General features: G+C 45.6%; 1 protein-coding gene across 2 annotated transcripts in view; it reads right to left on the reverse strand.

The window, feature by feature from the left end:
* RNF128 (ring finger protein 128) overlaps positions 1-12,655 on the reverse strand; it is a 53,823-nt gene that overhangs the window by 24,908 nt on the left and 16,260 nt on the right. The window contains exon 1 of one of the 2 annotated variants that reach the window (XM_077307729.1): positions 9,212-9,802. The exons of the other annotated variant lie outside the window; for it this stretch is intronic. Coding sequence (XP_077163844.1) covers positions 9,212-9,671 — 460 coding nt within the window. The 5' untranslated portion in view covers positions 9,672-9,802. Of the gene's footprint in view, positions 1-9,211; positions 9,803-12,655 lie in introns of those variants that run through there. 2 annotated transcript variants of the gene reach the window in all.

A 12,655-nucleotide genomic window follows, 5' to 3' on the forward strand; every position in this document is an offset into this window, starting at 1 on the left:
GCTCTGAATGCGCAAAAAAGTGCAGGTGCTATACTAAAATGCTCTTAAAATATACAAAACTAAGCCCCTGGTGCAAATGTTGCTGCTGCGCCGAGCTCTGCTGCTGCCGCTTCCTCAGTCCGCTGCTGCGCCGAGCCCTCCTCCTCCTCCTCTGCCCGCCCGTCAGCCAGCCAACCTCTGCCCTCTCGCCAAGGGCGCTGGGCCTGCCGCGTGGCATGCGCACCCACTCCGGAGGCCGGGAAGAAGAGGCTGAGGAGCCCTTGAGGAGCGGCCAAGGCAGCCGGAGCGGCCAAGGCAGCCGGTTGAGGAGAATGGCTATCGGCTCAACCTCACGTCTATGGTACAGGTAGGCCGTTCTGTGGGGGGGGGGGCGGACTAACCGCTTAGCCATTAAATGTAGACGTGCCTGGCTAAATATGTACAAGGGTTAGGACAGATCTATTGAACAAATGAAGCATTTTGGAACTTTTAATCAATCTTATATAGTGTTTTACTGTTTCGTATTTTGTACTGATCATTGACCGAAATAAATATGTCTGTCTGTCATACTCCCTCCCCACCCCATATCCTGCCCATTCCCAGACAACTACCAAAGCCTCCAGGTATTTTCTAACCCAGAGCTGGCACCCCCCCCCCAAAAAAAAAATGTCATGGCTGTGGGGGAGAAAGAAAGGGCCTTTACTGGGTCTTATACAGCGATCCCAATCCAGGGTGCACCACTGGGAGGCTTCTCCCAGCCACACTGCATCCCAGGGGCTGTTTCTAGGTCCTGCATGGTGGCCCCAATCCCGGATGTATGACATAGGGGCTTCCCCATGACTGCATGGGTGGCGTCAAGGCCTGCACAGGCTGCGGTGGTCATATATGGGCTGAGGGGGCCGTTGCTAGGCCTCTCTGGCTTCCCCAGGACTTGCAAGGGTGGTACTGAGGCCTACACATGCAATGGCAGGCCCATTCGGGCCAAGGAAGGGTGTTTGTGGGGCCTTCCTGGTGTAGTGGTTAGGAGTGCGGACTTCTAATCTGGCAAGCAGGGTTTGATTCTACAATCCCCCATATGCAACCAGCTCAGTGACCTTAGGCTCACCACAGCACTGATAAAAGTGTTCTGATCGAGCAGCAATATCAGGGCTCTCTCAGCCTCACCTCCAACACGGTGTCTGTTCTGGGGAGAGGAAAGGGAAGGAGATTCTAAGCCACTTTGAGACTCCTTCAGGTGGAGAAAAGCGGCATATAAGAACCAACTCTTCTTCTTCCTGACCTCCCCGGCCCAAACAGGTGGCACCAAACAGGTATCAACTTGTCAGGGCATGAAGATAAGAAAATCTTCACCTTGACACCTTGCAGGTCAGAAGTTAGAGACCAAACTGCTTTGTCATCCCAACTGCTCTGATTCAACTTGGCCTTTGCCATATTCTCTCTAACACTCTCCGTCTGTTTCAGCCACAGTCTAAAGGACACTATGCCAACTCCTTAGCCTCAGGAATCTCTCAATTCTCTATTTCACAGTCCTGCTATCTCCTGACAATCCTCCCAAACTGTCTCAGAATTGGGGACTGCACAGGCACCCTGACCTTGCATTTACCCTTGCCTACTCCCTGGCAAGTCACATCAGATTTACAACAGTTTTCCGCCTTTTGTGTTAACCTGGGCCAGTAAGAATTCAATGTAAGCTTTGGATGAGTCTCACTGATCTCTAGCTGCCATGCACATTTACTGTCTGGTGCCAAATCCATGGCTCTTTCCCTGTACTTCTTAGGAACAACAAGCTGCATATCATCTTCCCAGGCCTCTGGCCTACCTTGCTTCCAGACATCCAGCTCAGAAAGAGTCCCAGAAGATCCCACTTCCTGAATTGCAATTACTTGGTAAACTGATTCCTACCTAAGGTCACTCTGTACCTCTCCCAGGAATACCTCAGGTTCCCCCAAGTCTTTATCTATCTGCTCCTCTGAGCCAAGCACCAGCCCTACTGTCCTCACAAACTCCAATGACATCTTCATCACATCCTCTGCCCCCTCAGCCTGCACTGTGCCAAGGCAATGCAGATGTCCTTCCTTGCAAGGAAGGTTTACAATCTCCTGTTGAATCTAGGTGGAACTGCATTTTCCCCCCTCTGAGTATGAGATGGGTTGGCCCTCCCCCTCTTGAGCCTTTTTGGGCCCCGCTTCTCTTGCCATAACCTGATCAATACAACCAAACCTATTTTTCCAACTAAAAATTTAACTTTCCAAAGTTTAATTTCCATTCAAAATGTGCATAATCTTAGCTTTCACGTGGTTTTGCAGAAAGCTTATATAACCAAGGATTCAGAGTTTCTATCAGGATCATTGTGCAATCATAACAAAGTCTGAGTTCAGAGATTTTAATCAAGATATAAGCTTCTATGTGCAACACTATTCTTCAGATACATTGAAATGGAAGCATGGAGGTAACACCTGTCTCCTCTCAAGCACTGAGGTAACTAATAGCACCCTTCTCTTTAATGTGGGGTGACTGGTGATGTCTTAACACTTCACATTCCACAGCGTTCCACATCTAGGAAGGGTACATTTACACAGTCTCCAATTTGGGTATATTCATTTGCTTCACTGTTTCTCCCCAAGAATTAAATCCAAACAAATGATGACCATATAAACTCAGCTTGTTATACGTCTTTGGTCCCTGCACCTGTAAAACATCTTCACTCTGTTGTAAGTTAACTTGCTGCTCACCCTCTACCTATGTACATGGACTAGTAATTTCCATTTCAATGTTTCCATTTCAATGTGTAAGTGCGCGTGAATGAACAAATCTCTGCTGATCTTAAGGATGTCACTGAACTTGAATTTTGTTCTGTTGCTTCACTGCTACCCACCTAAATCTATCTTAAACGTACAATCATGTTTGTTCTTCCCCAAAAGCCTGAAAGAGCTAGGATCTATCAATTTGAGAGCCACAAATATAGAATCATCAAGGCAGAACTTACTTTATTGCAGTTCTGAATTTTAATTATCAACTCCAGTAAAACTCACCTAAGCCCATCCACAGGCCAAAACAACATTTAGTAAGCAATAAATCATATTACTCAAAGTAAATACATTTATTTCCAGAAAATATGTCTCCCTGATGTTGTAGAATGTATTATATATTATCTAGACTAGATAGAAGAGGATTAACTAGGATAGAAAAATACCCCCTAAAAATCTAGTGTACAAATGTTATCAATGGAGAGAGCAAACACAAAGAGAGAAAAGAAGTCCAACAAGTAATGTAGCTTGCAAACCAGTACAAACTAGTCAGAGTAGAAGTCATGGAGCAACAATTATGCACTGAAGACATATGCAAGTACAACATATAATCTGGGGCTGCAGTTCTTTGAAAAGTTCTATGTATTTGGGTCAGCATTTCTTAGATCTGACATTCAGTGATCCCTTGGCAAAACAATCTGTTTTCTCTGAATGTCAAATGTATTCTAGGGAATGTTCATCAGTGCATCAGCAGTCTTGCAGGCCTTATCAATGTCCCACATTACCTTAAGCCAACAGCCTACAACACACCCAACACTCCTTTATGGCCGGTTATAACTTCAGGAAAAGATCAGTAGCAGTGTATAACTTTCTTATCTATTGCTGTGCTGATCTTCTCAATGGAAAACCCACTGGCAGGTTTCCAAGGAATTCAATGGTTCTCCAGAACACAATTTGAAAAGGACTTAATCAGATACATAACAGAATCCTATGCACATATACTTTTGTTCACTGACTTCAATCCTGCATATCCTCACATACAAGTGAGGCTACAGCCTTAATTACACACCTGTAACTAGGTGACAATCTTGCAACATTTACACACAGTATCTTTTAAAAACACATTAGCAGCATTTTTCAAGTTACTGTATATACTCGCATATAAGCCGATTTTTTTCAGCCCCCCTTTTTAAGCTGAAAAAGTCGCCCTCAGCTTATATGCAGGTATAAAAAAGCAGCTGACAGACAAGACAGGAAGGTGGGAGACAAGTATACTTGTCTGAAGAGCAGAAGCAGGAACAAAGGAGAGACGCAGCAAGCCCAGGAGGGAAGGAACAGTCTCCGCCTCCCCCTCTCCCTGCCTTAACAAGGCCTGCACCAGGCTAGCATATGCAGGAAGCTCTGAAGCTCTCTGAACAGAGAGCAGAAGGAGGAAACGCCCCTAGAGGAAGGTATGGAAAGAGCTAAGAAGAAGGGAAGCAGCACAGGATTGCATATCAAAAGGCAAGGCATTTCAGAAGGAAAGAGAGAGGAGGAAGGTAGGTAAGAAAAGGGAAAAAAAGATCCTGCCCAAAACAGGGAGGAGCGGAGGAAAGGAGAAAAAAAAGCACCATCCAAACACCACCTTCGGCTTATATGCGAGTCAATAAGTTTTCCTGCATTTTGGGGTAAAATAAGGTGCCTCTGCTTATATGCGGGTCGGCTTATATGCAAGTATATACGGTAAGTTATTGCAGCATTTGTCTCACCAACAGAATTCATATACTAAGTAAACTGGCTCCTATATTGCCAAGGGCAGACCAGCTATTTACTGCTGATTTTTGACCATATTAATAAATCTGATCTGATCAGCTATTTATTAACTGAAACATTATGTTGCAATGAGCTGTGGATGATAAAGAGCAGCAAAAATACAGCAGGAACAAAGTAGAAAAGTCATTTCAGGCAGACCTGTAGCTGCTTCAAAGCTTTATCATCTGATAGCAGGACTTTTGCAAACTTAAATGGACTCCGGGGAATGGTAGACGACAGGAAGGCCTGGAGGATCATTGTCCATGGGGTCGCGATGGGTCGGACACGACTTCGCACATAACAACAAGCAGGACTTTTAAAGCCATAGATTAAAACAGTGCACAAGATAAGCATATTCCCATTGTGTACCTTATGAGCTCTGTTCAAATTCCATCAAGTAAACCAGTATATACTAACATCTCACATGTTAACTAATTACCCTCCATATGGATAAAGCACAGGTTTGTGAAGCACACAAAAAAGTTTTAAAATTCCCAAAGGATCATAAACATTTTTAACTAATGAGAGCTCTGCTGCTTTCTGGCCACTAGGGAAAAGCTACTAATGGGGAAAGCATCAAACGCTTTACGTACTATACTTTACTTCCTTTTCTTCATAGAATCACAGAGTTGGAAGGGGCCGTACAGGCCATCTAGTCCAACCCCCTGCTCAACGCAGGATCAGCCCAAAGCATCCAAGAAAAGTGTGTATCCAACCTTTGACTGAAGACTGCCAGTGAGGGGGAGCACACGACCTCCGTAGGGAGCCTATTCCACTGCTGAACTATTCTGATTGTGAAACATTTTTTCCTGATATCTAGCCTATATCGTTGTACTTGTAGTTTAAACCCATTACTGCGTGTCCTTTCCTCTGCAGCCAACGGAAACAGCATCCTGCCTTCCTCCAAGTGACAACCTTTCAAATACTTAAAGAGGGCTATCATGTCCCCTCTCAACCTCCTTTTCTCCAGGCTGAACATTCCCAAGTCCCTCAACCTATCTTCATAGGACTTGGTCCCTTGGCCGCAGATCACCTTCATCACCCTCCTCTGTACCATTTCAATTTTATCTATGTCCTTCTTGAAGTGAGGCCTCCAGAACTGCACACAATACTCCAGGTGTGGTCTGATCAGTGCCGTATACAATGGGACTATGACATCTTGTGATTTTGATGTGGTGCCCCTGTTGATACGGCCCAAAATGGCATTTGCCTTTTTTATCACTGCATCACACTGCCATCATATTTATTTTACAATCCACAAGTACCCCAAGGTCTCTTAATACATTACTATGCACAGTAGTACTCCCCCAATATCCAGGAACAACAAAGTGTTCTTCTAAGAAATAACTATTCCTATATTGCTGATATAAATACCCAAAGCATTACATCAAACAGCACAGAAACACATTCTCAAAATAACTCATATTCATGTGGATTATTGAATGTGAGGTAATTGAATTCCTTCAAAAATTAGTATCTAGTTCACTTGTTTCCAGCATTGCTTGTTAGTCACTATACATAGAAAGCAGCAGATTTTGAAGATGACCCCCAGAGATTGAAGGGAATGCTTGTCCATTCTTCCTCACATAATTTAGTAGCATGCTGTTCTCTAGGACATGGTCCCCAACCCCCGGTCCGGGGACCGGTCCATGGATCACTTGGTACCGGGCCATGGCTCCTCCTCGTCCTCCTCCCTAGCTGCTGCCTTGGGGGCTGCCCTGCCACTCTGCCGCAGGCTCACCTTTGGTGCTCTCCAGCAGCCGCCATAGCTGGGGCTCCCCCTTGGCGTGGCTGCTGGCAGTGCCCCCCCCAGTGGGTGGTGGGAAGGCAGGGGTGCCGGCGGGAAAGCAAGCAGAGCAGGGGCTCAGGCAGCAGTGGCAACGTCCCTCAGCAAAAGACTACCCCCACCAGGCCTCAGTAAAATTGTCAAGCGTTGACCGGTCCCCCATGATAAAAAGGTTGGGGACCACTGCTCTAGGACACATATGCAAACCCAAGATCAGCTAACCTGTTTTACATAACCAGAAGTAGAATGCTTGCACACAGATGCTTATTTATTGAATAAAACTCTGATGTTCTCAAAGGTGCTAAGACTGAGACTTTGTTCACAGTAAACAATAAATGACAGAGTTGTTTCAATGTGAGTGAAATAAACATACTGCCAGAGTATTTTGTTGTTTAATCAATGCATTTCAAGCTTGCATCTCTTCTTTAAAGGGCATTTTCATATTGCAACTCCTTTCATAAGAAAATAATTTTCCTCCAACACAAAATAACAGCAAAAGAAAAGACTTATTTTCTTATGAAAAAGTAAAATGGAAACATTGGAGGATTTTCCTCTTGTTTCTTCTGAGAGCTCTAGCTATTAAAGCATGCTGACTCATTGTTCAGGTTAGTTCATAGTGGCCCATATACAGAAAGGGGGAGAAAACCTGCTCTCTTGTATCACATAAAGACTTCCTTGTCTGGTTGCTCAGGGGTGATTTTTTAAAACTGTGTACAAGCCAGTAGGCACACGTCTTGGGTTAGTTCTTTGTAAGCCACTGACAGTCTGCAAAAAGAACGGGAAGAAAGAGACCAACCAGCTCACTTGCAACATACAAACACTTGCTTTCCTCGCCTGCTACAGATCTATCCCCCATAAGCAGTTACTAAATGTTTTCTGGCAGGCTTCTGTATTTCTAGTTGCATTACTCAATAGCAAACTGGACGGCCATCTTTTTTGTTACAGAAATTGCCAGCTGGAATGGTCTCAGCAGCAAACTTTTTGAATGGTCTTTTTACATCTGATATCCTGTTGAGCGGCTCCTAGTCAGTGTAAAGACCACCAAGCCAACACCAGTTCCACTCTGTACAATAGTCGTGCACTGTTCAAATTTTGGCATTTGGGGCTGAAGGCCCCCAAACATATGCAAAGTTTCTGTAAGGCTCTTTATCTCTTTTGCACCTGTTCAAGGGGACGTCCCTCTATTCTCACGCACAAAGCAGGTACATAGTCTTTTGGGAAACTTGGTTAATTTCACAATCCTTCCTTTGCATGTGTATTTAAAAATCCTTTATTTTCTGTTAAATTGTATTACGTCCTATTCTTTACTATTTATTACAGCTACCACAGATGTTGTAACACTATTTAGATATGTGCTTTTAACTTGATTTTTGCAATGAGGGCCAGAGCTTTTTCAATCCTGGCCCCCACCTGGTGGAATGAGCTCCCTGAAGAGATCAGGGCCCTGGCCGAACTCCCACAGTTCCGCAGGGCCTGCAAAAGGGAGCTCCTCCACCAGACATTTGCCTGAGACCAACCACAGGTCCCCCCCCCCACCTCTGACACCCTCTCCATGGCCTGAAGCAGCCTGACCTCTCTAGGGAGTTTAGCTTGTTATGTTGTTATTGTTGGGATCACTGAAGTTGTTTAGAACCACTGTTGGGTTGTTATTGTTGTATATTGACTATGTTGTATGTTGACTCGTTCCATGTATCCTATGATGTTGTATGTAAACTGCCCTGAGCCATATGGAAGGGCGGTATAGAAATCAAATAAAAATAAAATAAATTTAATAATAATAATAATCTATTAATTTTATTACCCGCCACTCTTGGCAAAGCTGGCTTACAAAATAAAACAATACAATCCCCTAAAACCCCTATTTTCCCTTAAAACCAGCAGTTAAAAAACTACCAACACACGGCGGCAAACAACCCACCCACCTCGCTGGGAAATCAGGGGAGAGGATGACCACCACCGATGACATATGGTGGGGCTCTCCTCCTTTGGCAAGGCCCATAGATCTTCTCTTCGCCCTGGCCTCAACAGTAAGCCTGGTGGAAGAGCTCCTGTTTCAGGGCCCTGCAGAAAGCCGGAAGCTCCCGCATAATTCATAGTATGGAAAAAGTAGTTAACAGGGAATATCATTTCTCCCTTTCACACAATTCTAGGTCACAGGGGTAGATGAAACTGATGGACAGCAGACAAAAGGAAGTAAGTACTTCTTCAGACAACAGGCCATTAAATTTTGGAGTTTGTTCGGTGTGGATTTAGTGAAATCCATCACAGATAAAATGGAACTGAAAAGCTTCATAGAAGATCCATGAAAGGCTACTGGTCAAGAAAATAACTAAAGGGAAACTCCACATCTAGACAGCAAACTTATCAACAGCAGGAAGTAATATGAAGGGAAGGTCTTAGCCTTCAGGGCCTGCTTTTCTACCCCCAGGGCAACTGGCTGGCCTCTGTGAGAAACAGGATGCTGGACTAGATAGAGCACTGGTTTGCTCCAGCCGGGCACCTCTTGCGTTCATCTTCCCACAAAGGACCTTGTGTATCTAGACCAGGGGTAGTCTAACTGCGGCCCTCCAGATGTCCATGGACTACAATTCCCATGCAAACGTTGGCAGGGGCTCATGGGAATTGTAGTCCATGGACATCTGGAAGGCCGGTTTGACTACCCCTGATCTAGACAGCAGACACACGCGTATTTGTACTTGTGTAGCTGTTCCACATAGGCACATGCTGACACACAACACGTGTGTTTATACAAAAGCACGCCTTTGTGAACAAGCGAACGTGTTGCGCGAATCGCGGCTCCGCCAGGGCATGCCCAGAGGCGCGATCCGAACCCCATGCCCAGGTCTGCAAGGGGTCCCAGGCGCTAGCCAATCACCCCTTCTCCTCCCCCCCCCCGGACGCCTCTCACCCGGGTGGGTCATGGGCTGCACGTCGTTGCCCGTCCCGCCGGCGTAGTTGAAGATGACCGCAGCGACGGCTCGGTGCTCGGCGGCCAGGCGGATCTTCTCGGCGAAAGTGCAGCCTCCGCCGCGCTGGATGAGGGCGAGCCAGGCGCCGCTGGCCGGGGCGCGGCTGAAGTTGGTGTGGGGGCTGCAGGCGTTGAGGCCGTCGGGCCTGTCGGGCGCCACCAGCGGGCCGGACACGCGGCGCAGGGGCGAGTCCTGGCCGAAGACCCCGCTCTCGCCCACCGTCTCGATGGTGCTGTTGCTGCCCGGCGGGCGGTACGACACGTTCAGCCACGCCGTCCACACCGACTGCGCCGACGCCACCATCGCCGAGCCGCCCCGGGAGAAGTCGCCCGACGGCGGACCCAGCCACGCGAGCGCGCCCACCGCCACCAGCAGGGCCACCGGCGACGCCGCCCGCATCGCGCTCCACTTCCCAGGCAGGCAGGCAGAGAAAGAGAGGGAGGCAGAAGCGCGAGATTCTCCTCAGACGCGCCGTCAGCGACTAGCCGCGCGCGCGCCGACCAGCCTCCTACCTGAGCCTTTTTCCCGCCCACTCTTGCCGCTCAGGGGAGGGGCGGGGCGGGCCCGGAAAGCCACGCCCCTTCCCACGAGCCTTGGTAAATAAAGGGGCCGGCCGCCACGTGCGCAGCCGCTCACAGGGCCCGGGACGTTTGTCGTAATGGTGCCTGACTGGGATTGCACTGGAAGTGTCGTTGGGTTTTGTGTGTGTGACTCTTATTTCTGTGCCAGGAAATGCTAGCCCATGCTGCTTAAGTCTCTGAAGCTAACCTTAGGGTAGCCAAAACTTTGTTGGCCGTTTCAAGAATAAATCTCCCATTGTTGGTATCAAATAAGGTTCTGTAATCGTCATTTTATAAGCCCTTTTCTATAAACTGTTGGAGGATCGGTGTCCAGGGGGTTGCGGTGGGTCGGACACGACTTTGCACCTAACAACAACAACGTAAAAAACTGTGTTCATTACATTGTATTCTGATGAATGTATCTGTTATGCCAATACTGGTTTTCTAAATCTGAAGCTAAACTGGGGTGGTCCTGGCTAATATTTGGACAGGGGACTACCAAGGAAATTCAGGTTTACTAGGCAGGCTACCAGCAAGTTTACCATATTTTGAAAGGCGAAAAAAGAAAACATGCTTTCTAACTGATTACTTGAAACAAGTGGCCACCATGATAAATCTCATTTTAAATACTCCTACTATTTAAGCTGTGACCATTGCTGCTAACTAGGAACATTCTTAATCTTACAGCCCCAAAAGAGGTTTATTTAAGAGAAGATGAAAAGAGGACGGATGGACACCCAAAAAAGAGGACGCCTGGTAACACAACACAGCAGTAAACCACCTCAGAACATCTCTTGGCTTTCTACTTGAAGACGTGTGTGTACTCATGAAAGCTTATACCTTGAATAAAACTTTGTTGTCCTTAAAGATGCCACTGGACTCAGACTTTGTTTCTGCTGCTTCAAACGAACATATTACCCACCTGAATGTGCTACCACCAAAGTGTGCCCAGATTAGGATTGGGGAAATTTAGGTTCAAATTACAAGAAAGCCACACCAATTTCTGTAGGATGTGCTGCTGAGCCTGCATGTTTATGACTGAAATCTAGCAGAATCTAGATCTGTACAAACAGCAGAAAGAGGTATGGGACTGAGGGAGACTTTCCCTCCAAAAAATCTGACTCATGTTAATTATTACCAGAAAAAACAACAACAGTATAGACAGCTAATGGTTGTACTTCTCTCCCTGATGTAGGGTTCTATTTTGTTTTTTTAACTTGCAGGTAATTTTTTGTTACATGGGATAGTGTTAAAAATGTGGTCACACACCACCACCACCCACATACTAGGAAACAGTACTGTTCAATTGACACTTTACAATTCTGTTACTTTATTATGCTGTGTAGACCACACCTAAGAATCCAGGTATAGGGATTTGATATGATGGAAGCCCATTGGTTATTATGGAACTTAAGTTTGAGTAAGTATAGGCAGGACTGCAGCGCAATCCAGTGATTGTTTACACAATCAACTATATATTTATTCCAATAAAATATTTTTTCCCCTCCAAGTGAAGGGTTATTTCACATTCACATATACACAACAGTTCTATCCAGGAACATTTTTTCTGTTGTATATCTTACTTTAAGACAGTCATCTTACATATGTCTTCCTTTGGAATAAATACAGTAAAAGCCCCATTCATTTCTGCAGGATTTAAGATTAAAGTCCTGTCAGTCTAATCAAAACCTACTGCTTTCTATTGCACCTGCCTAGGTATAGGACTGCAGCCTAACTTTAATTTAGTCACAACTCTGAACGAGTGCTAGTGCCATGTATCTACCTCCACTGAACTCAAAGGGCATCGTTCTGTTGGTTTTTGTACCATTTCCGCACTTTGGGCCAGGCTGCAGGCTGGAGTTTAAGCTGGGGCAGATAGGAGTCCTCACTCCTACCCACTACACCAAGCTGGCTTTCTACTAATAATGGCATCTGGCAATAACTAGTAAGCAGCAGTCTATATTAATATGGCAATTTTTATCCAGTTTGTAATTTCACTTCTCAGGACTGACACATGCTCAGGATTTTAGGTTATAAGCAGGCCTTTTGGAAGCACTTCAGTCGTTGAAGTCCTAGGGATTTCAAAGGAAAGAAAAGATTGGAAACTTTATTTTGACTGTTTGTCAAAGTCAAAGAGAACTTGCATTCATGATCCCAGAAAAAAAATGGGCAGGGAAATTCCAGCTGATAACATTCAGTCCTGAGTGAGGTCATATTTGCAGACAAATAATGGACATTGCTCAGAAGATTGTTTGTCAACATCTCTACATTCCCCTAACTTTTTTTTTTTAATTCTCAAAATTGTGGGTTAATCTTTCTTGCTCAAACTTCTTGTTCTTGCTCAAACTTCTTTCTTGTTCAAACTTCAGTAACAAGTCATGGCCACTGCAGCCACCTGTGACAGAATGATGAATGTAAATTGAGTCTCATTCTTTTGAGCAAGCAGCAGAAACCGATTGACATGACCCGGTGCTCCCACTGAGGTGTGGATTGATTGTGGTGCTTAATAAAAGAGTTGTCTAACTTCTTCCTCCTGTATCCAGTACTTTATGAGTTTGAAATTACTAGACTGATCACTAGAACTGAATGTTTAGTGAAGCAAGCATAAAGGGCTTCAGCAGGCTGAATTTAAAATGTTGGCCTTGACCTTCAAAGCCCTAAGTATCTTGGCACCAGGGTTGGTAGGGGGCTTCCTGCTTCCACAGAAGCCTGCAAAATAATCCCTTCTCTGAGTGCAGTGGGAATGTCTTTTCTGTAGTGGCACCTTGGCCGTGGAATGCTCCACTCTAGATAAGGGGCTTGGAGTGTTTTAAATAAAGTTTC

The sequence above is a fragment of the Paroedura picta genome, chromosome 13 (genome assembly GCF_049243985.1).
Source record: "Paroedura picta isolate Pp20150507F chromosome 13, Ppicta_v3.0, whole genome shotgun sequence".
Lineage (NCBI taxonomy): Eukaryota > Metazoa > Chordata > Lepidosauria > Squamata > Gekkonidae > Paroedura > Paroedura picta.